Source organism: Rhinolophus sinicus, linkage group LG02 (assembly GCF_036562045.2).
Source record: "Rhinolophus sinicus isolate RSC01 linkage group LG02, ASM3656204v1, whole genome shotgun sequence".
In the NCBI taxonomy this organism is placed as follows: Eukaryota; Metazoa; Chordata; class Mammalia; order Chiroptera; family Rhinolophidae; genus Rhinolophus; species Rhinolophus sinicus.
Genome location: NC_133752.1, coordinates 197,185,054 through 197,210,793, shown reverse-complemented (window position 1 = coordinate 197,210,793; position 25,740 = coordinate 197,185,054). Strand labels below are relative to the sequence as shown.

At 44.3% G+C, this 25,740-nt stretch overlaps 2 protein-coding genes across 7 annotated transcripts in view; one reads left to right on the top strand and one right to left on the bottom strand.

Annotated features, from left to right (window-relative positions):
* Positions 1–594: 594 nt before the first annotated feature.
* On the bottom strand, positions 595–14,764 carry RIBC2 (RIB43A domain with coiled-coils 2). 5 transcript variants are annotated; one of them, XM_074326559.1, is made up of 9 exons: positions 14,717–14,743; positions 14,460–14,595; positions 13,575–13,656; positions 10,867–11,211; positions 7,696–7,814; positions 4,495–4,750; positions 2,534–2,645; positions 1,843–2,009; positions 595–770 (listed from the first exon to the last, which is right to left on the bottom strand). In XM_074326559.1, the coding sequence occupies exons 2-9, from the start codon at positions 14,571–14,573 to the stop codon at positions 757–759; spliced, it is 1,209 nt and encodes a 402-aa protein (XP_074182660.1). In that variant the 5' UTR covers positions 14,574–14,595; positions 14,717–14,743; the 3' UTR covers positions 595–756. The 5 variants fall into 5 exon arrangements, 4 of the variants coding, with proteins under 4 accessions (XP_074182660.1, XP_074182659.1, XP_074182661.1 ...); XM_074326558.1 differs by having other exon boundaries at positions 14,460–14,764; XR_012494186.1 differs by lacking the exon at positions 2,534–2,645 and having other exon boundaries at positions 14,460–14,764.
* Positions 14,765–14,902: 138 nt separating this feature from the next.
* The window catches only part of SMC1B (structural maintenance of chromosomes 1B), a 57,324-nt gene continuing 46,486 nt past the window's right edge, over positions 14,903–25,740 (top strand). For both annotated transcript variants that reach the window (XM_019739239.2, XM_019739238.2), the window contains exons 1-6: positions 14,903–15,022; positions 17,409–17,597; positions 20,706–20,818; positions 20,907–21,110; positions 23,501–23,739; positions 25,016–25,274. In XM_019739239.2, coding sequence (XP_019594798.2) covers positions 14,914–15,022; positions 17,409–17,597; positions 20,706–20,818; positions 20,907–21,110; positions 23,501–23,739; positions 25,016–25,274 — 1,113 coding nt within the window. In that variant the 5' untranslated portion in view covers positions 14,903–14,913. The remainder of the gene's footprint in view (positions 15,023–17,408; positions 17,598–20,705; positions 20,819–20,906; positions 21,111–23,500; positions 23,740–25,015; positions 25,275–25,740) is intronic.

The following is a 25,740-nucleotide window of genomic DNA, read 5'->3' as shown; positions in this document are numbered from 1 at the left end:
TGCCTGAGAACCACAGGGAGCATGTTGTGCTCCTGGTCACCAGCAGATGGCGCACTCAAAGCAAGCAAGGGTTTTCAAGGCTGATTTTCCTTTGGGAATATATATATATATATATATATATATATATATATATATATATATATATTTTATTGGGGAAAGGGAACAGTGTGTATTTCCAGGACTTTTTTTTGGGGGGGGGAGGGGAAGAGTGTGTTTTTCCCAGGACCCATCAGTTCCAAGTCAAGTTGTCTTCAATCTAGTAGAGAGCGCAGCTCCCTGGCCTATGTGGGAATTGAACCAGCAACCCTGTTGCTCAGCACTTGTGCTCTAACCAATTGAGCCATCCAGCCGGCCGGGAATATTTTTTATAATGATGCAAACTCAGAGTGAAAGCAAGCCTCTTCGCGTTGGCCCTATGGTTCCAGGCATAGAACCGTGTTACTGATAACCGCAGGGTCACATCTGCTCCATCCCCGTACCCACAGCACGCAGAGCTGCACCGAACAGAAACCGACGTTCCTCGTAGAAATACAAGAGACAGGTTTAAAAAATGTTTTTTTGTCCACAGTGGGAAAATAAAGTTGAAGGCTACTGCTGAAGCAAGGAGTGTACTTTTTTAATAAATGTGACTCTTCAAGGTTATCACATGGTATACATAAATGATTCTGAGAGGAAGAAAGTGCCTTTTTCTTTATCGACTTTTTGTATTAAATTGTGTGAAATAATCTTCAGTGACATGGTTTGTACAGGCTTCCTTCATATGTTTTTTCCTGGTAACAAAACAAGGAGAAAAACAATCAGCAAAATAACTGGCTCCCTAGATATTGTACGTGTGTGTGTGTGTGTGTGTGTGTGTGTGTGTGTAAAGAGCCCACGCAATTTTTTATCAGTGTGTTATCCCCAGGATACAGGATGCACTCAGGCTCAGTGAGCTCACGGGTGAAGGAAAGGGGCATTTCATCACTGAAGAGCAGTGAGCGAAACTTGGGGGTATCTCAGAAGTCCACCTCCACAGGTGTGACTGTGAAGGCACTTGCTCTTCCCATTGGATTTCTCTCAAGGCTCCATGTCGACCCCCAACAGAAGTGACCGAGCGACGAAGGACCCACTGGTAACCCGATGTCTCACTGGAGAAATACCAGTGGGTCCCTTCTGAGTTCAAGCCAAGAGCTTGATGGACAGATAGATAAATAACTAAATAAATAACGTGGTTTTTAGTGAAAAGTTTACCTACTGATCTGCATTTGACGTTGTCTGTAGCAACAAGGAAGAGGTTCCAGGCTTATCAGCAGCCCGGACGCCCCTTTCTCTGCCTGGAGAGCCCTCCCTGCAGGGGCAGCTGGCACCCTCCTCCTCCACCTCCCAGGCCCACCAGCACCCTCCACTGGGCTCCCAGTGCCCTTCCCTGGGCTCTGGATACTCCTTTCCCAGTATCTGTGTCTGTGTCGCTGGGAGGGGTGTTTACAGGACGGTGGCCCAAAGGAATCTGTCACTGGTCCATGTGAGGAACAGTGGTTTCCAAGCCTTTAATTTCTGGCTTCTTAGTTCTTGTCCCTTCTCCCCTGTCTGTACCGGGAGGTGTGCCTAGTCTAAACACTGCTGCTATGGCACCTCTGGTGAAATATGCACCAAGGGTCCTGGGCCCTTTGAGTGTGGGAAAGATTTGGGGAGGATGGGCCAGGGGTCCAGGAAAGCATGGTGCCTGCTCTCTGGGCCCTACACGGTCAGCACGCCCTTGCCTCCCAGCCTGTTCCCCTGTGGCAGTCCCCCCCTATCTTCTCCACCTTGACCCTAACCTGTCCCAGCCCCCTCTGCCCTGGCCAGATCCCCGGCAGCACTCACTGCAAAAGCTGCTCCTTGGCCAGGCTGAGGTTGCTGCAGTCCAGGGCTCTGCGCAGGTCCCGCTGCTCGCGCTGCTGCTGCCGCTCACACAGCAGAGTGGCACGGGCGCCCTGAAGCCTCCGCCGGTCCCAGTCCATGTCTCGCTGGCGCTCTTCTTCCTGGAGCCTCTGGAGAGAGGAGAGGTGACTCACCACCACCTGTCCCCAGAGAAGAGCCCCAGGGGGTCCTCTAGGAGATCTGGCCTCTCGGTTTACAGATGGGGAAACTGAGGCTCAGAGAAGGGGGAGGTAGGTGAGCAACGTCATGCAGGAAGTCAGGAGACACCGCCCCCCATTATTCCAGGGGGCTCAGCTATGCCCCACACTTGAGAGGCACTGGGACACGACCAGTGGGCAGGCGGCTCCTCCTGCCTGAACACGGGGACCGCCTGGTCACTTCTAGAATGTACTGAGGCTGCAGTCCCACCCAGGGACAATGGGTTCACCATCTTGGGGGTGAATTTCCGCATCTCAGCTCAGTCCTCACCGCCTTCCTGACTCTTCTATAGGAACCATGGAGTCCTACCAATAACGCCGCCCTCCCTAGCCTCCCCTTCAAGAGGATCCCGCAAGCTGCCATGCTGACACTCTCCCCCCAGCCCCGTGGCCGTGGATCCTCAATCTGAGCTCCTGTCCACACCAACTCCACTCACGTTCTGAGCCCCGTGCTCCCTGGCCTCCCCGGACATGGCGCCAGCAAGTCTGTGGCATCAGCGCCTCCCTCTACTGCGTTACTCTCGTGCAAGGACCAGTAAGCTGTTATTTCTACAATCGGAAAAACAAACAGCGTTCCTGTGACCCCATGTCCCCCACCAGCTACCACCCCGTTTCTCTGCACCCTTCACAGCAAAACGCCTTGAGAGAGTTGTCTGCATTTCTGTCTCCACGTCCTCCTGCTCTCCTGAGCGTTCTCTCGAGCCCATTCGACAGGCGTCGCCCCCACCGCTCCCCCAGAGATGCTCCTGACAGAGTCCCCAGGGACCCTCACGGTGCTGGATCAGCGTCCAGTCTGCAGCCCAGCAGCTGCGTTTCATCCAGGGGACCCCACTCTCTTACCCAAACATTCCCCTCATGTGGCCCCCAGGTCACCACCACTGCGCCCCTTCCACCTCTGGCTGCTCCCTCTTAGCCCCCTTTGCTCTCTATAAACAGAGGGAGGAGGGTCCCGGGACTCAGTCCTTAGGTCCTTTCCCCTCTGTCTGCACTCGCTCCCTGTGTAATCTCATCCAGGCTCACTGCTTTCAATACTGTGTGGCGTCGACTCCCTGCTTGTATCTCTAGCCCGGACCTTGTTCTGAGACCCAGTCTATTCATCCCGCCGCACCCTGGAATGACCTTGGAAGCGGGATAGGAAATATTACTCGTCCCCACGTAGTCATTTTTTCCCTTCTCCCTTAACAAAAGAAACCACCAGCACGTCTCTGCCTAGAATAAACATTACATTCCCAGGCTCCTTTACAGTTAGGGACAACTTTGTTTTCCAATAAATGTAAATGGAAGTGTCCCTAGCGTTCTTCCCCACTCCTAGTTCCTGCTCGCTGGAAAACGCATGCGATGACTGGGCTCACACAGCCCTTTTGCACTCAGAGGTGGGGGCCAGGTGCTGAGGCTGGAACACCTTCGTTCAGTGACCATGGAGCTGCTGTACGAGCCCTGGACTGTGTTCCTAACGATTTAGTCTACATGTAAGGGATAAAGTTCTATCTGTTTAACATGCTATTGGTTATTTGCGGGTTTGGTACATGTTCAGGAAAGCTGAATCCTGGTAGATAGAGATGTCTGATGGACACTGCACTCTGAACCCCAAACACACTTGCAACTTCCACTCCCTCTACCGACCTATTCCTCCCATCTCCGTAAATACCAGCTCCATCCTCTTGTCACTCAGGCCAGAAGGCCTGGGGGAATCCTTCACTCCTCTGTCTCCTATATGCCGTGGCAACCCTTCAACCAATCCTGTTGGCTCTACCTTCAACAGAGATCCAGAACCAGACCCACTGCCAGCACCCTGGACCCAGTAAGAGTTAGGACTCACCTTGACCAATGCCACAGCCCCACCTTGGCTAAGGATCTCCCTTCTTCCCCTCACCCCGAACCCCAGGTCACCGACAACACAATGGCGAGAGGGCTCCTGTTCAACGTAGGGCAGATCACATCACTCCTCTGCTCCAAACCGTCCAATGTCCCCCATCCCAGTCACAGAAAAAGCCAGTCTTCCCCAGTGGCCTGCCAGGACCTCGACCCTCCACCCCTTGGACCTCCTCCGGCTGCCGCCCATCACTGGTCTCTGAGCAGGTCAAGGTGGCGCTGCCTCAAAGCCTTTGCCGTTGCAGTTCACCCTGCCTGGTCGTCCTTTCCCCGGATGTCGGCATGGCTTGCTCCCTCCCCTCCTTCAGGTCTTTGTTCCAATGTCACTTCTCAGCCCCCTGGCGGCCCTTGCTCCCCTTCATCCAGCCTTACTTTCCTCCTGAGCTGTCACACACATGCAGGACTGGCGCTCGTCACCTCCCCCACTAGAACGTAAGCCCCTTGAGGGCGGAGAGTAACAGCAGCTGTAACCAGAGGCGGGGAGAAGGCGGCAGGGGAGAAGGGGGGAGCGCAGAGCGCCGCTCACGCGGGCAGCAAGCGGGAGGGGCAGGCACCAGCTTCTCCTGGACTTGCTGCTTCTGAACCAGGCGGATCTGCTCCAGCTGTGCCCGGGCCATGCCTTTCCAACGGTCAGGGACCACGCGGTGGGGCCCGAAGGAGCTGGCTGCCTGCTGTGGGTTCTCGGAGAGCAGGTCGCCACGCAGCAGGTTGGCGATCTCGGCCAGGTTGTCCTCTTGTTCTTGTTTTTTCTCTAGACTTCTCCTTTCCGCTGACTCCGTGACCTACGCAGGCAAGGTAAGACATTAGGGAAGGTGCTCTGAGTGACCCCAGGAAGACTGAGGCACAGGTCGGCAAACCTCACCCGGGGCCCTTGAAGGAAGACTGCACTACAGGGCACCTGGGACCGGGTGGGATGGGGGTGGTAGACTTGCCAGGAACGGATGGGGGCGGCCCTGGGGTCCGGCTGTCTGGGCGATGCTGGGCGTGTGGGCGGGGCTGAGGGAATCGCCACCTGTAGGTGTGCAGAGTTGCATGGGTCATAGCACCCATTTGCCAAAGCAAGGAGCTGCCTCCCTGGGTGGGGCTGCCATCTCTCCCTGGCTTGGCTTCACTCACCCTGGGGCAAGTAAATTCCTGCTCAAGTGAGGGTGATAAGTGGAGGGACCGGCCCTGGCTGTGTGACCTGGAGCAAGTCACCTCCCCTCTCTGGGCTGCAGTCATTTCTGAGTCTAATCCACAGGAGGTGGATTAAGAGACATTCGCCAGTGTTACCAGTTCTCTTCAGTCATGAACAGACAGGACACTGCAATGTGCTGGGCACACAGCCGGTGCTCATAAAATGGCCAGCTCAACTGCATCAAATAAGCATGTGCTTTTCGGTTGGACAGGTATGAGTTCACATACTGGACTTGCAGCATTTGGAAGTCCAGTATTTGAATTTGCCAAGGCAAATCAGATTAGTACTTGGATGTCCCTGGGAAAGTCAGTCGCCCCCGCCCCCCAGCCTGTTTCTTTATCAGTTAAATTGGGTTGATTATGCCCCCTCTGGAAGGGCTGTTGAACACAGTGACTAATGAGAGCAGCCAATTGTTGCTAGGATTAAAATAACGGCTCTCGTTGATGAGTCCTGAGAATGTGCCAAACATTCCCAAACGTTACATGGATTACCTAGGCTAATCGCAGGACAGCGTCTGGAGCAAGTGTGGTCGCCGTTACTGCTGGTCACTAAACAGGGACAGTGCTCTTTCTGGGCAGGTGGCAGAATCGCCCGTCCCTGCCCTCTTGGAGTTTGGCTGAAGCAATGTGAGCAGAGGTGACTGGTACACTTCTGGGAGGAGGAGGGGCCGCATGCCTTCTCTGTTGTGCTGCTACAGTCCTCCCCCTGGAGGCTGCTCCATCCAGGGCTAGGGCTCCAGAGGGAGGGTGAGGAGGAGCAGAGCCCCTCAGCCCACTGAGATGGACACAGAACATGACAAACATCAACTCTAGGTTTTGAGCCACTGAGATTTGGGAGGTGTTTCTCATTCTAACTGCCATAGGTAGGTGTCATCATTATCCCCATTCTCTGGATGAGAAAACTGAGGCACTTAAGTGGTTTTTCCAAGGCTACCTCTTCTCTAAGAGTCTGGTCTTGTACCTGAGCAGTTAAGCTCCGGCGCATGCACACTGCACCCTGGCACCACAACGCCTCTTGACAACGCCTCTCTAATGAAACGCACACTCCTCGCCAAGAACCGGGGACCCTCACGTGTGTCTATCCTGCTGAACTGGACTGACCTGCTTGGAATTTTGTTTTGAGGACAGTTATCTAGACCCTTGTATTAATGTCCCAGGCTAACTAACACAGCTTATTTCTAGTCAGGAACAGAGCTGCTGGCTTTTCCCAGCGCAGGGGACATTTATGAAGGTGCTACAGCCACGTGAAGAGTTACGGGACCTGAAAGCGCCAGCACATTGTAGGTACTCACTAAAAAGTCTACTGAATGAAGGAATGAATGACTAAATCGATTTGGCAAAAAGCACATCCAGTGCTCAGCAGGAGGCCTCAGTGAATATCTGCTAAACTGAGTAATGAACGAGGGAATCAATGATGGCTGGATGACGAGCCAATAGTAGACTAGGAATCAAGAGCCCCATTCTGCCATTAATTTGCAGAGGACCTCCCCGTCTGGGCCTCCTCTGCAAAAGGACCTCCTGCAGCTGGCTGGTCGGTGACCTGGGCTCCAGGTGCTTCCGTGGTCTGCCATTCGGTTACCCCCTCCCCATCTCGGGCAGACGGCCCGCCTTGTTCCCCCCACCACACACAGCTGAAAAGCAACATTTTCTCTGGTCTCTGGTCCAGCCTTTCCAGGATTTCTGACCACATACCCTGATCAGAGGCCCCCAATTTAGCTTGTGTCTCCAATAGATTTAGTTCACAATACTATTAGACCATAAAAATAGCATGTACTTCATAATACGTGTACACGCACGCACGCACGCACGGGAATTAGAAATGATGAGGTTAAAGAGACACAGGAAGCAGAATTCTGACATCTCTTCCTGCTCGCCAGTGGACCATCTCACGTGCTCTGCTTTGCAAACCACAGTCCCGGTCAACAGCTAATCTAATAATTGAATGCAGGCCAAGCCTCCCCCTTCCCCATCTCCCCTCTGAAATAGAATTATATGTAAAAAGAAAACCTGGAAAGGGAATCTAATTTCCAAAAGGAACAGAGAACTTGAAGGGACTTCAGCATGGGCTCAGTGAGAAGGGGAGTGTTTGTGAGGAAGTTGGGTAGAGTTTAGGGAGAAGGGGGCTGTCAGGCAACCCCCAAAGTTTGCACGAATCATTATCATAATAGTTGCTCTCATCACTGAGTGCCTGTGGACCTGCTGTTGGTGAAGAGGAACTCTGAGAGGTGGTGAAGAGGAATTGAAACAAGACCAGGCGTCAAAGCAGTGCTAGCTCACATCCAGCCAGGTAGCTGTCACTGCCCTCGTATTGTAGAACCTGAGGTTTAGAATCCCCCCACCCCCACCCCCCGCCAGGTTGCATGGCTAGTTTTGTTGGGTTTCACACCCATATTTAGAGCTCAGGAGCAGGGGCTGGGTCTCATCCATTTCTGTAATCTGGGTAGCCCCCCTGCAGGACCCCATCAGAGACGGAGCTGGGGCAGGGGGAGCTGGGGCCACCCCGGGGAAGTGGCTGGTGCTTGTCCTCCCCTCCAGACAGAGCCCTGCATACCTGGCTCTTGTTGAATTCTTTCACAGCTGCACAGACGGCCTTTCTGGTAGCGCGTTCCAGATTCTGTAAATGTTTGGCTGTTTCATCAAATTGCAGCCTTGTTTTCATGTAAAAGTCCTCTGAATAGAAGCAAAACACAATCAAACTTTGTGTGCCCACTCAGAGCTCCCTCCCAGGCGTGTAGAGCGCCCTGAGGACTGTCCAATCAGGCATCTGCTTCTTATCATGCCCTCAATCACAGAATGGGGATGCCTCTGAAGGCTGTTAGGAGACTTCAGTGAGTTAATTCAAGTACTAAAGCTCTCAGATCACTGCTGGGCACTGAGTGTCAGCAATCACTAGTGTGCATTGGTAATATCTGCTATGGATTAGTACTGTCTGCTGTGGTCCTGGGAAGGGGAGCAATGGACCCCTTACCATTCCTAATTTATCAGGAGGCTGCTACATCCTTACAGCAGGCAAGGGATAGTGGGAGCCCAGAAAAAGGGGAGCTCTGCCATGGGAACCAGATGGGGCTCCCCAGAGGAGAGGGTGTCAGGTAATAGATACTCATGGAGTGGCAGAAGGACTTTGCCAATGAGGAAGAGGAAGAGGAAGAGGAAGAGGAAGAGGAGAAGGGATCAAAAGTGAAGCGTCCAAACAGAAAAACAAAGATTTGGAGTCAGACAGAGCGGCTCCTACCCCAGCCCAGACACTTCCTAGCTCTGTTAACCTGGGCGACTTATTACTCAACCTTTCTGAGCCTCCAGTCCTCACCTGAGGCAGGACAACCCTACTTTGCAGGGTTGTTAGATTTTTTTTTTAAATTATTAATCAGAAGGTTCTTCATATGATGTTTGTGCCTGTGGGTCTTTTCAATATCTCCCAAAATAAAGACCAAACTTCATTGGTGAATTTCTGGCCTTGGCTCACTTTCAGCTTTACCTCTCACCTTTCATTTGCTTGTCCATTCATTTAACATAGAGCTATCGAGAGCCTTCTGTGGGCCGCACACTCTGCTGGGAACATACTAGTATGTAGTGATGAGTAAAACAAAGGGCTTCCCGGCCCTCCTGGCGCTTACTGTCCAGGAGATGAGACAGATAAACAAATGAACTCTGAAGTAGGCATATTACTACAAATTGTGACCGTGGTGTACAGGGGGAGGCTCCTAAGAGAGAAAATGTTGGGAACACCTGACTTTAGGTAGTTGGACGGTGGAGAGGAAGAAAGAGCTTCTCTAGGGGGAAGTGACATTGAAGCTCAATCCTGAAGGACATAGGAAGTTGGATGGAGAGTAGGTGCAAAGGGTCTGAAGTGGGGAAGAATTTGTCAGGATCAAGAAGTGAAAGAAAGCTGGAATGGCTGCAACACAGTGAACGAGGCAGTGGGGGTGTAAGGTGGTATCGGAGGTTTGAGCCGTGGCCCCAGTGTACAGGCCTTGTAGGCTAAGGGCAGATTTTGCATTTTATTCCATAGGTAATGGGAAGCCATTAGAGGGTTTAAGGCTGGGATGGAGAGAGTGGGGGTGACATTGTTCAACTTGACATTGTTTTAAAAAAGCACTCTGACTGCTAAATTGAGAATGGACCAGAGAGGGGCAAGAAAGCAAGTGGAAGACAATTAGAAACCCCTTGGTGTGATCCATCCAGGTGAAAAAGGTCGTGGCTTGCGCCGCAGTGCTGATGGTAGGGATGGGAGAAGTAGATAGTCCAAAACATAGAAACGAGGTAGAGAGACAGGAACTGAGGGTGCCCTGGAGACGAGAGGGGGTAGAGGAGGACCCCGCAGTTTCTGGCTTGACTAAGAGAAGGAGGTGTCATTGACTGAGGGGAGGAAGACGGAGGGTGGAGCAGATCCGGTGGTAAATGCAGGGTTAGTTACCATGATGTTGTGGGGTTATCTGGTGAGATGTCCAGCAGGCAGTTAAAGGACCAAATCCAAGGCGGAGACAAAGGCTCTCAACCAGGGACGGAAAAGTGGAGCACCTGAGAGATACGTGAGATTTTTAAAGGCCTGTGAGGGATTGTTTCAACAAATATTTATCTATGTGCCAGGAACTAAGGATAGAGCAGTGAATAAAACAGACAAAATCTCCTGCCTTCATGGAGTTTAGGAGATGATACTGGGGAGAGGGATGATAAACGCATAACCATATAGTACGTCAGTGATCAGGGCTAGGGAGAAAAATAAAGCAAGGAAAAAGATAGGGAATGCGGGTGTGGGGGAGGGGACAGGGTTGCAATTTATAATACTGGTCAGGGGAAGCCTCACTGGTAAGACGATATCTTAGCAAAGACCTGAAAAAGGTGAGGGGGTAAGCCATGCAGGTATCTGGGGATATCAGGCAGAACCACCCATAGGTGCAAAGGCCCTGAGGCAGAAGTGAGCCTGACACACTCAAGTGCTGGGAATAAAGAGGAAGCCAGTGTGGCAAGGATGGGATGGACGAAGGGCAGCACAGCAGGAGATAAGGTCAGACTGAAGGTCTTGTTGGTCTTTGAAATAAATTTGGTTTTTACTGAGTGAAATGAGAAGCTATTGGAAGGTTCTGAGCAAAGGCTCTAGCTTAACTTTCGTAGGATCATTCTGGCTGCTGGGTTGAGAAGAGACTGTAGGTGGGACAGCGACAGAAGCAGGGAGACCAGTGAGAGGCTACAGCAATAACCCAGCTGAGAGATGTTGATAGCTTAGTCCAGAGTGGTAACAGCAGAGGTGGTGAAAGGTACTTGAAATCTGAGATGACTTGTTGCTGGACCGGATGTGGCATTTGAGAGAACGGAAAGAGTCAAGATGACTTGAGGTTGGGGGCTGGGCAACTAGAAGAATGGAGTTCCCATTGACGGAGGAGGAAGGTCAGGTGTGGGGATGATGAGAGTATCTTACTGGACTCATATTGACATAGGCTGGACCCATGTAATTCCCCCAGCTTCCCAGCCGACTAAGCACATTAGATTCTGAGTTACTCAGGGCTCTAGCACTCAATGGAACCCTGAGAGAGCGCAAGTGCAGAAAATGTTTCCCACATGACTGACATATGATGTTTAAATCCTGGAGCACAGGTTCTGCTGTCTCTCTCCCCATGGGGCCAAAGCAGCACATTAGTAGGACTCAAGAAACAAAACAAAACAAAAACAGGAGTTGATTTGTTGAAGAAAGTATTGGAACCAATATGTCTTTCTGTTTCATTACCTGCACGTTTTTGGTCGGCTCTGGCATCTTTCCATTCCCTTTGCTGTTGCAAAAACCATTCTCTGTTTTGTTCTTCCTGGAATTTCTTCCTCTCGTGGAAGTTTAAATCCTCTCCCATGAATCTCTGCATTCCCGACACGGTCTTCTGAACGTTTTTATCTGACTGCCAGGCTAGGAGGTCTTTCTTAAGGGATAGGGGGTCAGAAAGATCAAATTCTCGGCGAGTTTCTGGCTTCTGATAGCTCTGTTGAAAGTCATTAATAGCTTTGCAGAGATTTTTCCTGTCTCTTCTTTCCCGACCTTCTAATACGCATGTGATTTTGTCATTTTGCCTCATTTCAGCAGCTAGGAGAGACATAGCATATCTATAAGCTTAAGATTCAGAGGGAAAAATAAATTTCAATCCACTTTAAAACATAATTTTAGTGGTTCTAGAAGACATACAACACTCCAAAAAGGTAGCATAACCATTAAAGGATTAGAATCCTGAACATACAAAGAGCACCTATAAATCAATTTAAAAAAGAAAACAAACAACACAACCAACAAATAGGCAAAGGATAGGAACAGGCAAATCAATATAAAGAAACCTAAATGATCAATAAACTTCAAAAGATGATCAACCTTACAAGATGGTTAGAAATATCCAATGAATTGGCAAAATATTTAAAATGCTAATAATAGCATGTATTCAGATGTGGGGAAATGAAATTTCTCATTCACTGTTTGTGGGAGTGTAACCTGGTATACTTGTAACTTTGGAAAGCAATTTGCCAACATCCCATAATACTGAAAACATGTATATCTTATGGCCTAATAATTCTACTTCTAGGTATCTCTCACGCATGTGCACAGAGACATACGGCATGGATAGTCACTGCAGCATTGTTTGCAATTATAAGAAAACTGGAAAAATCTAAGTCTAATCTAACGGATAAAGAAATTGTGGTTAATTCATATCACAAAATATCATAAACCAATTAAAATGAATGTTCTATATGTAGATCATGGATTAATTTTAAAAAAACCGACGATATTAAATTGCTTAAAAGTTGCAAAAGGATCCATTCACTATGACGCCATTTATGTAAAATTTTAAAACACACAAAAAACAATTTTAGATCGTCATGGATACATACATAAACAGTACAAGTACAAAAAACATGCATGGGAAGACACACACCTCTGAGGAGGCAGGGAGAGGAAAATGATGAAGTGGGCAATAGACATATATATATTCTCAAAAAGCATTCTTAATATATGATATCTAAAAGCCAATTTGGCAAAATGTTAACATCTAATCTAGTGGGGATATATATGTCTGTCCCATCGTTTTTGTTAGTTTATTTTTAAACTAAAAATAAAAAAGGTAAAACATTTAGAAAATATAGAATGGTATAAAGAAGAAAATAAACTTCACTCATAATTTCATCATTCCCCCATTACCAGTGTTAACATTTTGGCATATTTCCTTTCTGTCTTTTTCTAAGCATATCTTTTATATATTTTTAAACTTAATTGATAATCCATTATATATACAATTTTGTGTCTTGCTTTTTTCTATTTTTTTTAAAAGATTTTATTGGGGGAGGGGAACAGGAATTTATTGGGGAACAGTGTGTACTTCCAGGACTTTTTCCAAGTCAAGTTGTTGTCCTTTCAGTCTTAGTTGTGGAGGGTGCAGCTCAGCTCCAGGTCCAGTTGCCGTTGTTAGTTGCAGGGGGCACAGCCCACCATCCCTTGCCCAGCAACCTTATGGTTGAGAGGACCCACTCCAACTGACTGAGCCATCTGGGAGCTCAGCGGCAACTCAGCTCAAGGTGCCCTGTTCAATCTTAGTTGCAGGGGGCGGAGCCCACCATCCCTTGCGGGAGTGGAGGAATCCAACCAGCAACCTTGTGGTTGAGAGCCCACTGGCCCATGTGGGAATCGAACCGGCAGCCGTTAGGAGCATGGAGCTCCAACCGCCTGAGCCATCGGGCCGGCCCTCTATTTTTTTTAAAACAGGAGAAAATAACCGAATTTAGTATGTGTGTACATCTGGGGTTCCGTAAGGTGGGGCCTCCTGCTTTTTACTATTTTAAAAATCCTTATAGTACTTTAAGAAAAATAAGCTGAAATTATTGCACATCATTTAGAAAAATGAATTCTATTTGAAAATTTTATCTCAGAGCTAAAACACTATTATTTGAACCATATCTAGTTCTGAGCCAGCTCAGGGGTGTGAACTGGGAGTGTGTGTGTCATCTAGTGTACAGAGCAGTCCCTGACAGAAGGTCTTGAAATTTTTGGCAGAGAATGTATATGTATAAGGTTTTTCCATATCCTGTTTTTGGGTGTGTTTTTTTTTTTGAAACATACATTTATCCTCAAAATATATTTCTTACAACTCATGTTGAATTCAATAGCTGCTTTTAAAAGAGGAAGCATTGGCTCATTAAGTTAATTGAGCACAAGGAATTATGACATTTTAAAAGAAGCAAGAGAGTGAAAAGGTCAAGTTTTTTTATACAGAAGGTGCCAAAAAAATGTATACACATTTAAAGAAAGGAAAAAACTGTATTAAAATTGTAATACTCAATATATACTGATAACAAAAGATGAATACAAGTCATATGTAAACACGCTTTTGGGACCCCCGTTATGGGGAGAAATGTGGACTGGCACACAGCCTTAAACCGTTAGATAGGCATTTAAGAAACGCTCACCAAAGGTTTCATTTCTGGCTTTTTCAGTTGCTTCTTTTATCTTCTGGTCACGAACCTGAACATCCCAGGCTTCTGTATCTCCCTGGAATGGAAAATAAGGGGAGAAGAGTTAGAGCCAAATAATTTCCTTCCGTTATTAACAATCCTACTTATCTTTTTATCCTTGCCCCACCTTCAACGAGTTGTCTTAGGTACACATCAGGTCTTTTCACGCTTAAATGCCTTTGCTTATAGTTGGTTCTTTAGCCTGTCCTCTTAACTTTCCTCAGAGCTTCCCTCCCCCTTATCTAAGTTAATGCATCATCAGAACATTGTATAGGTAACACCTCCGCTGGGAAGCCCTCTCAGATTTCCTCTTCCAGCCCTAATCTGTGCTCTTCTCCCTTACAGCACCAATTCCACTATGGAATTTTAATGTCTGCCTCCTCACGGCAAAGTCAAGCACTGCCTTATTCCTCATCTCCTGGGCCCAGTCCAGGCTTGCCACAAAATAGGAACTCCACTGGCATTTGTCAAATGAATGGACTGGAAGGAACCCCTGGCAATGTAGAAAATCTGGCTCAGAGAGAGAACACTATTCTAGTTTCTGTTTGGCCACTAACTCCAGGCAGACGCCCTCCCCTCTTTAGGGCTCAATTTGCCTGCCTGGCAAGTGAGAGAGAGTATTTGTTATTCGTTAAGTCTCTCTCATTCTCAGCAAAGTCAGTGTATCTAACTATAATAGTTTTTCCCAGAAAACCCTGGAGCCATTTGCAGCTGTGCTTGCATCAAACGTTCCATTCGAAGGGTTTATCTCCTTTTCTCTCCAGCCGCCCCGTCTCGCCCCCCACCCGCGCCTCCACATTTCCTCCTGGCACCTTTCCCTAACGGGCCCAAGGATCTCACCCCGATGATCCTGTTCCTGGCGTTGAATATCCGTTTCTGCCTGCACAGCTCCCCAACTCTCTTCTTGGCCAAGGCGGAGTACTGCCCCAGGTCCTTGGGCTGCACTACCTCCATGACTGGGAATCGCCAAGAAATTCTAAAGTGATTTAAAACATGCGAGATAAAAAGGAAAGACAACAAAAATAAGACAAGCTGTAGCCCAAGAGAGGCTGGCTCCCTAGTAGGGTGGGTCGGTGGGATACGAGCCTGCTGCCCACCCTTTCACTCCGGTCGTGTCCTACCGCGCAGAGCTTGCGACGACCCGGTTTCCTGGGAAATGTAAACAACCCGGTTGCTAAGCAACGGCGCTGCGCTCGCCGTGTGCTCGCTCTCCTCTCGCGAGATTCTACGAGGCCCTTCCCGCGCTTTTCCCGCCTTCGTGTGAGGACGCGGCTGAGGCGAGGAGGGCGCAGCCATGGGTCACTTGGAGCTACTGGTCGTGGAGAACTTTAAGTCGTGGCGGGGCCGCCAGGTCATTGGCCCCTTCAGGAGATTCACCTGCATCATCGGCCCCAATGGCTCGGGTAACTGGGACCCAGAACACCTCCGCCCGCCCCAGGCGTCCGTGAGGGGACGTGAGGGCGACCACACGGCCCGGACTCGGGCACCTGCTGCCTGCGGGCCTCGGCCTCCTCCCGCCGGACCCTCGCCGTTTGCCCTGGCCTGACCCTCGGACGACACCCCGACCTCTGACCCTCGGGCGACGACCTCAGGCTCCCCAGACACCGGCCGGTGCGGGGGGCGGGGCGGGCGACCCCGTGCCCCACCCTGGGGGTGTCCATCTTAACGTCCGTGCCGAGGCGGGCCTGGGGAGCCGACGCCCGCCCGTAACCCCCGGGAGGGGCGACCCTCACCCTCACTCCCCGCCCCGGCGTCTGCCCAGGGCCCCTCCTTTGTCCCCGGCGCTCCCGCCCGTGGGTTTCGTCTGCCCTCGGCCCTGGTCACTTCTCCATCCCCTTCCCTTTCTCAATCAAAGTTGAAACGGGAGCGCGATCTGGAGGAAGTCACTGGTTCAAAGGAGCCTCAACCACCCTTTGGACCCGGGGAACCTCCTGCACATGATACGTGCGCAGGAAAGTTGTGATAATGACGGTGTTTACCGAGCTGTACCGAATTCCTGGCGCCGCTCTTTTTGTTTAACCCCCACAAACGGGTATTACCCCATTTTATTTGTGGAACTGGGGTTGGGAGGGGCCCGATGACGTGCCAAGGTTTCCCGGCAAGTGGCGGGGCCTGGACTGGAGTCGCGGCCTGGCCGGACCCCCCTCCGCTCTGGTGGCAAACGGGGTGGTGACCTGGGCAGGTGCGCAGGCCTGACGTGACAGGTGGCCCGCAGGTTCCCTAGCGCCGGTCTCTCTTCTGGCTCTCGCAGCCGTTTTCTTCCTTAGTTCAGAAACCATGTTTGAGCTGAAAGACACCTATTACCTCAGTAACAGTTTGATTGTAAGAAAAGGACAGTTACAGGTGTGCTTTCCTACACCAATCGCGGTGGAGAATAGTTACTGAGAAACTGCTGCAATAGTATAGGTGAAAATGCCCGAGCTTAGAAATCCATTCTTTGAAGATGTCCTTGCCTCTTCTGTGCGATACATTTCCTCATTCACACTTTATTCTGATGCGACAAAGACATTGGAAAGATAATTACTGTACACTTTTGCGTTCTTACCCTAACTAACCTTCTCCACTCACTTATCAGGAGGTGACCGGCCCTGCCAGCAGTTGGTGTTCACCTTTAACTGGTGGTTATGTGAAAGGCTGCTCACTTCTGGTTGGTAATTCCAACAGTGTGGTGATCAGAGTGAGAACCTGCAGCCGTGCACGTCCGTCAGCCTAAAGTGTGTGCCCATTACCATTCAAGAGCCTGGCAAAGTGGTGTTTTGAACTCTTTTAAACTAGTGCCAAACTTTCAAAATAATCTCATTACTTTTCTTAGTTCAAAAATACATATTGGGATCTAACAGCGCATCTTAAGGTTACTGTGAAAATGCCTTTACAAATTATTCTTGCCCATCCCTAGATCCTTATCTCCTGGAATCGCAACTCCCCTCTTTCAAATCACTAGTAACCTAGAGGCTATGTTTGGAACCACATAAAGCCATGGATTATTTCATCATTGCCTTCACTACCATCTCTTCACAACAAAAATTTCTAGTCTACTTACTACTGAATTTTGCCGACGCTGTTCACATTCTTTTTGCTATACGAAGGCCAAATCTCAATATGGTACTTATCCATGACTAATTTAACAGGCGACATTCCATTTATATTCACTTGAGCACTCGTTAGTAGATCTTTTTTTTTTTCCATCTTGCAGAATTACAGAAACAGGTAGATTTTGTATTGTTTATACAGTTTAGACACAGTGAGACGTTATTATCAGAAAGTGGTGGAAATGCTACCAAAATCCAAATCCAAATCCTCAGATGCCTGCAGGCTTCTCAAAGTATAGCTGGCTCGGACCTGCTATGTAACTTTCTGCACCACCACTCCTATCAATCATAAATATTCTAACAACCTTAGTCTAGTCTAGCTCTTGGGAAAATGCTGGATATAGTTAGCCATTAAAAATATATGTATGTGATGGTTAATATTTATAAAATGGGGTTAACAAATTCAGAAAAATTAAATGATTTGCCATGGTATAATAAAAATGGGAGAGAGTTGCCCTTTAGATCCACATATTTAGATCCTTAAATTTAGATAACTTAATTCTCTACCATAGCTGCATGGAAGAAACCAGTGATCTGTGTAAAATTGTTCAGTCACATGCATTTTGAATATGGACAAGACAGTACTATTTAGACCTGGGTATAGGCTTTATTCCATTTCCATTGGTGGCCTGGTTTCTTTGGCTCCAGGAAAGGTTTTTTATCATTAAGAATGAATAACCTTTTTCTCTCTCTCCCCCAGGAAAATCTAATGTAATGGATGCACTTAGTTTTGTAATGGCAGAGAAAACAACTAATTTAAGAGTGAAAAATATTCAAGAACTTATTCATGGAGCACATGTTGGAAAACCTGTTTCTTCTTCTGCAAGTGTAAAAATTATATATGTGGAGGAAAGTGGAAAAGAGAAAACATTTGCAAGAATTATCCGAGGTATATTTTTGTAGATGTTTGCTTGCGAGTCATTTGATTTTTCAAGAGTTAAGTCAGATTACCAGTTCTATGAGAAATAGTGAACTAGAGGTTCTTTTTATTCTCTTGGGTAGCAATTCTCAGAAGCAAGTAATAGAACCTGTTTGATTCTCCACTAGGACTCTTTAAGCAGACATATTTGTTCAAATTCCTCTACTGTCAAATAGCATTTTTCTACCTGGTTATTAGGTTAAAATAAAGGAAAGAGTCTACCTTACAGACAGAACTTATTAAAAGTCCTTCCTGAGGTTCTTTATATGTGTTTACCTGGTTTTCTTAGTGGTGAATTAATTATATGCATATTTTTGGCTTGTATAGAAAGTTTTTTCTACCAGCAAAAAAACAACTTGAGTGAAACATTTGAGTTTGTATTTTGTGATTGATTTCTTCATGAAATCCTTGTTTCCTGGGTAAACAAGATTGGACTAATGTATATATATATATATAAAAATATATATATATATATATATATATATATATATATACTTTATATATGCTAGGAGTTTACAGAGCCTCTATAAAATATGTGTTTCTTGATTTTGCTGTTGATGTTTTCATTCTGGTCCACTAGAACACGGTTCTAATATTCTAATGAATAAATGCTGTTTTATTAACTTTCTCCAAATTAAATCACAGACAATTTTAGAAATGCTTATTATATACTTGTACTTTAATGTGTAATTTAAGTGTTTTGCCACTTGATTACCTAGATATCCTTATTGGTTTTCTCATTTTTGGAGGGTTTTTACTCAAAAGTCTCCATCTCAAGTAAGAATTATTTAGCCTATTTTGTTTATTTAATAAATCATCATAAGTTTATTTTTCCCAGTGTTATTAGATATAATTGACAAAAATTATATATATTAAAGGTGTAGAACTTGGTGTTTTAATATACATTGTGAAATAATTGACACAATCAAGCTAATTAACGTATGTATCACCTCACCTGGTTACCATTTTCTTTGTGTGTATGTATAGGTATGGTGAGGACCCTTAAGATCTCCCCTCTTAGCAAATTTGAAGTACACGAGTATAATACAGCATTGTTACCTATAGTCACATTGCTATACATTAGAGCTCTAGAACTTATTTTGCATAACTGAAACTTTGTGCCCCTTGACCATCTTCCCATTTTCCCCTCCTCCTGGCCCCTAGCAACTACCATGCTACTCTCTGCTTCTGTGAGTTTAACTATTTTAGATTCTGCATATAGGTGAGGTCATGCAATATTTGTCTTTCAGTGTCTGGCTTATTTCACTTAGCATAGTGTCCTCCAGGTTCATCCATGATGTTGCAAATGGCAAGATTTCCTTCTTTTTTAGATTGAATAATATTCTCATGTTTTCTTTATTCATTTACCCATCAATAGACGTTTAAGTTGTTCCTTACCTATTGTGAATAATTTTTCAATGAACATGGGAGTGCAGATATCTCTTCAAGATACTAATTTTATTTTCTTTGACTGTACTCAGAAGTGGGATTGCTAGATCATAAGGCAGTGCTATTTTAAATCTTTTGAAGAATCTTCATATTGTTTTCCATAATGGCTGTACCAGATTATTTTCCCACCAACGATGTATAAAGGTCCCCTTTTCTTCATATCCTCACCAACACTTGCCTTTTATCTTTTTGATTCTAACAGGTGTGATATCTCATTGTGGTTTTCATTTGTATTTCCCTGATGTTTCTTGATATTGAGCACCTTTTCATAACCTGTTGGCTATTTGTGTGTCATCTTTTGAGAAATATCTATTCAGGTCCTTTTCCCATTTTAAATTGAGTTACGGTATTTAGGGTTATTTTGCTATTGAATTGTATGAGTTCCTTATATATTTTAGATATTACCCCCTTGTCAGATATGTGGTTTGAAAATATTGTCTCCCATTCTACAGGTTTCCTTTTACACTCTTGTTTCCTTTGCTGTGCAGAAGCTTTTTATTTTGATGCAATCCTACTTGTGTGTTTTTCCTTTTGTTGCTTTTGCTTTTGATATTAATCCAAAAAATCATTGCCCAGAGCAGTGACCAAAAGCTTTCCCCCAGTGTTTTCTTCCAGCAATTTTACAGTTTTAGGTCTTTAATCCATTTTGAGTTAATTTTTGTACGTGGTGTGAGATAAGGGGCCAATTTCATTTTTTTCGCATGTGGATATCCAGTTTTCCCATATGTGTCTTTTCCCTCATATGTGTCTTGGGTTCCTTGTCGAAGATCAGTTGGCTATAGATGCATGGATTTCTTTCTGGACTCTCTATTCCATTGGTCTGTATATCTGTTTTGATATCAGTACCATACTGTTTTGAGTACTATAGCTTTGTAATATATTTTCAAATCAGGAAGTGTGATGCCTCCAGCTTTATTCTTGTGTTATAACAAAGTACCACAGACTGGGTAGCTTATAAACAGTAAAAAATTTTTCACAGTTCTAGAGGCTGGAAGTCCAAGATCAGAGTGTTAACATGGTCAGATGAGGGCTGTCTTCCAGGTTGCAGACTTCTTATGTATTCTCACGTGGTGAAAGGGACAACGGAGCTCTGTGGATTCTCTTTTATAAAGAGCACTTACATCATTCATTAGGGCTCCACCATCATGACCTAGTCACCTCCCAAAATCCCCACCTACTAATGCCAGCACCTTTGGGGGTTAGGATTTCAACATATGAATTTAGGGGGGACACAAATAGTCAGACCAGAGCACCATCTTATTTAAAACTGCAGTGTCTGTTCCAAGTACGCAGACACTTCCATACCATCTTCCCAACTCTGGTTTACTCCTTAGCACTTCACACTTTCTCACATGACATTTATTTTACTTAACATATCTCATTTTTTGTTTGTCTCCATTACTGGGACATGAGCTCCTTGAGATCAGACTTTTGTCAGTTTTGTTTTACTGCTGTAGAATACTCCTTGGCATATAGTATATTGTTTGACTAATTAAATGCATTTATTAACATGTATATTATTGCATAACTGGCCATTTCAATAAGAAAAATAATTTTATTAAACTTTATGTAGTTGTTGATATATGTCTAATATTTATGCTTGCTGTAATAGCCTTTATCTTATTTTAGGGGGATGCTCTGAATTTCATTTTGATGATAATCGTGTGAGTCGTTCTGCTTACATAGCAGAGTTGGAAAAGATAGGTATAATAGTCAAAGCACAAAACTGTCTAGTTTTTCAGGTAAGTAGCTATAATAGTTTATCTGATTTGTGATTTTGAAACTACCTCACTATGTTTTATATGTTGGTGTGCTTTACTGTTTTTAAAGGGAACTGTAGAGTTGATTTCAATGAAAAAACCCAAAGAAAGAACCCAGTTTTTTGAAGAAATCAGTACTTCAGGAGAGCTTATAGGAGAATATGAGGAAAAGAAAAGAAAGTTACAGAAAGCCGAAGAAGATGCACAGTTTAATTTTAATAAGAAAAAAAATGTAGCTGCAGAGCGCAAACATGCAAAATTAGAAAAGGAAGAGGTAAGGTGTCACAAAGATGTAACCAGTGAAGTGTTCGATACAAAAACCATCAAAATTGCTAGGTACTGGCATGGGGTTACTAATAAGATTCTTTTAATAATATTAGACAAAGCCTAATAGTCATTAAAGATGAACTTTTTGATGCGTTTTTCACTGTTTGGGTTCCCCACCCTCAAGTAGACAGGACAACTTGAACTACAAAAATGCTTTTACTAATTAAAAATAAACCTGAAGGGTTTATGTCTTGTATGGCAGAGGCTCTCAAACTTTAGGATCTTGTCCTCTTAGACTCAAAAAAATTATTGGGGGCCCCAAAGAGTTTCTGTTTATGTGGGTTGTATATATCAATTTTTATTGTATTTAAAATTAAAACTAAGAAATTTTTAAAATATATTTTAATGATCAATGTAAAAGTAGCAATAATAAACTCATTACATGTAAACATAAATAACATTTTTATGAAAAAACTTTTTTAAAAACTAAATAATTAGAAGGGTATCATTGGTTTACATTTTTGTAATCTCCTTAGTATCTTGCTTAATAAAAGAGAGATCAATTCTCATACCTGCCTCTCTATTCAATCTTATTTGAGATAAGGCCTAACAGCTTTACTCACCATTAGCTTTTGCACCAGGAGTGCAGATATCAACACAATGAAAAAGGCAAATAAAGTCTTAGTATTGTTATGAAAATAGTTTTGACCTCAGGGGCTCCCTAACAGGGTGTGGGGGACTTCTAAGAGGCCATGGCCACACTTTGCAAATGCTGGTCTGTGGTATTTTCTTGGTACCCTTCACCATGCCTAGTTAGTGCCCTGTGTATGGTTGATAATTATTTGTTTATAGTGATCTTTTTTTTTAATGCAAATCAGATTCTGTCTTTCTCTGTCATAAAACCTCTTCCAGTGCAGTGTTTCCCACTGCGCTGAGAATTGAATCTCCCAATCTAGACTTCTGACTTGGCCCCTGTTCACCTGGTAAGCCTCAACTTCCTCTACTCTCCGACCACATTGACCCTTAGTATTTATTGAACAACCCACACTCCATTCTAGCCTGGAGCTTTTGCTATTTCCTCTGCCCAGATAGCAGTACGCCTCATTTTTGCATGCCTGATACTCTCTCATTCAAGTTTTCATTAAAAAGCGATTTTCTCAGACAGGCATTTGCTGTCCATGCCCCCAATCTAAATTAATACCCCCTTCCTGGTACTATCGCATTGCCCTATTTTGTTTCTTTTATAGCATATGTTGTTATATGATATTATCTTCTTTATTATTAATTTGCTTATTTACTCTCTGACTCCTCTTCATCCCACCAACCCCACTACCCCCCAGTCCCTCATCTTAACCCCACCCACCCCCAACATTAGAATAACTAGATATTTATAACCTTACAAGAGCAGGGACTGTTTCTGTCTTGTTTTTCATTGTTTTCCAAGCACAAAGAACAGGGCCCAGCTCAGTAAGCAATCAAAAAATATTTGAAGAAATAAATGAAGGATAAATGTGTTCCTTATTAGTGATGTTTTTCTGTTTCTTCATATTTTGACGTGTGTGTATATGTCCTTTGTTTTGCCAGTGGAAAGGGGTGGCATCGGTGAAGGACTATAGAACTCATAATATACTGAGACAGCTCATAGAATTGCAGAGCTTTAAACATTGTAAGGACAGTTAGAATAGTCCAGCTTCACTATTTTGTACAACATCCTGGGAGATTGCAGTCTACCTCCTCATCATTGACGAGGCGCTTTGCTCTCAAGGCAGCCCTTCTTTTATTCCTTTAGTAATAGTACAAATGCTAAGGAAATTGTTCCATTTCACCTGCAATGTAGAATTTTAATAGTTCTATTAGTTCTATTAGAAAAATTCCATTCTATAGCAGGAATTTTACCTGGAATAATTGAATTTAAAGTTACTAGCGACCTTACAAGTCATATAATTTACTTCTGTTCTAACGGCAGGGAGGGATGAAGAGGAGTCAGAGTAAACAAGCAAATTAATAATAAGATACTGTCACATAACAACATATGCTGTAAAAGAAAACAGGGCAATGCCATAGTACCAGGAAGTTTACACATGAGGAAGGTGACGTCAGAAATGTTAATGCACTTGCCACACTCTGAGGTCAAGACAGAAATGGGACAAGGACGCAGGTGAGCAGGTACCACTTCATTGTCCTCACTGCCGTACCGCTGAGTGCGTGAATATGACATCGTGTACTGTGAAAGTACCCAGGAACCTTCCCTACATACTGCTCCTTGTGGCAAAAATACTGTTGCTTAATGACAGGACTAAAAATTAGAGGTCATTTGTTGGCACTATAGCTGAGTTTATGAAAGGTCGACTTAAATCTGCTTCCTTTTAACTGTTGTTGAATTGTACTGTTCTACAGGCAGAACGTTACCAGAGTCTCCTTGAAGAACTGAAAATAAACAAGATAGAACTGCAGCTTTTCCGACTATATCATAATGGGAAAAGAATTCAATTTTTGAACACTGAGTTAGAGCGTGTGAATAGGGACTTGAGTGTCACAAAAGAGTCTCTTTCTCATTGTGAAGACGTAGTGAAAGCCAAGAAAAAGGAACATGGAATGCTAACTAGACAACTACAACAAACAGAAAAAGAATTAAAGTGAGTTTTTAAAAATAGTTATTAGTTGGATTTTATGTAGATCAAGTGACTTTTTGAAAGTTGATTTTTTAAGTAAACTTTTTACTTTGGAATACTTTTAAATATACAGAAAAATTATAATGATGCTATAGAGAGATCACATATTCCCCACACTCCGTTTCTCCTACTTATATCATCATACATTATTAACCGGATATATTTGTCAGAATTAATGACCCATTGTGGATATATTACTATTAACTGATGTCCATACTTTATTAATATTTTCTTAGTTTTTACCTATTGTCCTTTTTCTCGTCCAGAAATACCATATGACATTTAGTCATCACATCTCTTTAGGCTCCTCTGGGCTGTGACAGTTTCTCTGACTTTCCTTGTTTTTGATGACCTTGACAGTTTGGGTCAGGATTTTTTTTTATTTTTTTTTTTGTAGAAAAATCCCTCCATTGGGGTTTGTCTGATAGTTTTCTCATAATTAGCGTTTGGGGGAAGAAGACCACAGTGGTAAAATGCCATTCTCATCACAATACATCAGGGATGTCAACATATCATAGATGTTAAATAACATGTCATCTATCTAATAAATCATAATATCAAGCTGGCATCACTGTTGATGTTGACCTTTTCTTGCTTATCTGTAACCTTCCACTCCAACAGTGAGGACCCTGGCTTCTGCAATCTGCCATTCATTTGCTTAATTGTTCAATTCCAGTAATTATGTATTGTAGTATCAGAATTGTTAACCCATACCCTCATGGGAAGCAGCTTTATCAACTAGAGTATGTGGCTTACGTACAATACCTTTTGCTTTAAGTATTATAGACTTCACTCCTTTCTAAAGTTACGTAGGTTGGCACCTTTTCTCCCCACTCCCTTCAGTAAGGTTGTTTCATACATATGTTGTACAGTTAGATTCTTTTGTCACATTCCAGATTCCATCTAGGATCCCTTGGCCTTCTAAGTGATTGTTTTTAATTTGCATTCATTAAGGTACACTATTGGTGCTGTACAGTTCTGTAGGTTTTGACAAATGCATGATGTCATATGTCCACCGTTCCAGTATTATACAGAGTATTTTACCACTCTTAAAAACTTCTCTGGGGTTCACCTCTTCGATCCTTCCCCTAAGCTCTGGCAACCACTGACCTGCTTACAGTCTCTGAAAGTCAGTTTTTAGAATTTATTTTTAAATGTATGATTTGATCGAAAAAGCTTCTTCCCTTTATATGTTACGAAATTTAATTTCCTTGAAAGAAAACTTTATTTTTCTTTTTAGATCTCTTGAAGCTCTTTTAAATCAGAAGAGGCCTCAGTACATTAAAGCCAAAGAAAACACTTCTCACCATCTCAAGAAATTAGATGTGGCTAAGAAATCAATAAAAGACAGTGAAAAACAATGTTCTAAACAGGAAGATGACATAAAAGCCCTAGAGAAAGAGCTGGTTGATTTAGATGGTGCATGGAAAAGTTTTGAAAAGCAGATTGAGAAGGAAGTCTCACGTGAAGTGCGAGACATTGAATTAGAAGCCAGTCAGGTGAAAAAGCCAACGTGTGGGAAACCATTTGTTTCTTGTGTCAGCTTCTTTTAGTAAGAAAAAATTTGAAGGATGACCTCTCTGATATTTTTAAGAGGTCATTCTCAGAATCTAAATTATGGGGATTTAAATTTTTCAGCCTGCATACAGAATCTCATATTATGGCTATTTTTTCTTTCTTAGATTAAATGGCATTATAACATTTTTTAGTTTATTAATGTCATAGAAAATACTTCTATAAGGTTACATGGTATCATTTTGTAATAAAAATTAGGTAATTCTTATGTTTTTAAGGTAATCATTTTTTCTCATGAATATTATAAAAACTTAAATGTCAGATACATATGGCTTTGAAGAGACATCATTTAATTGACAGGAGGGAAATTGATTTGATAAGGTGATTAAAAAGTGATGAATTAATATCCCATTTAGTATATAAAATTTAATTACAATAAATTGATAGTAG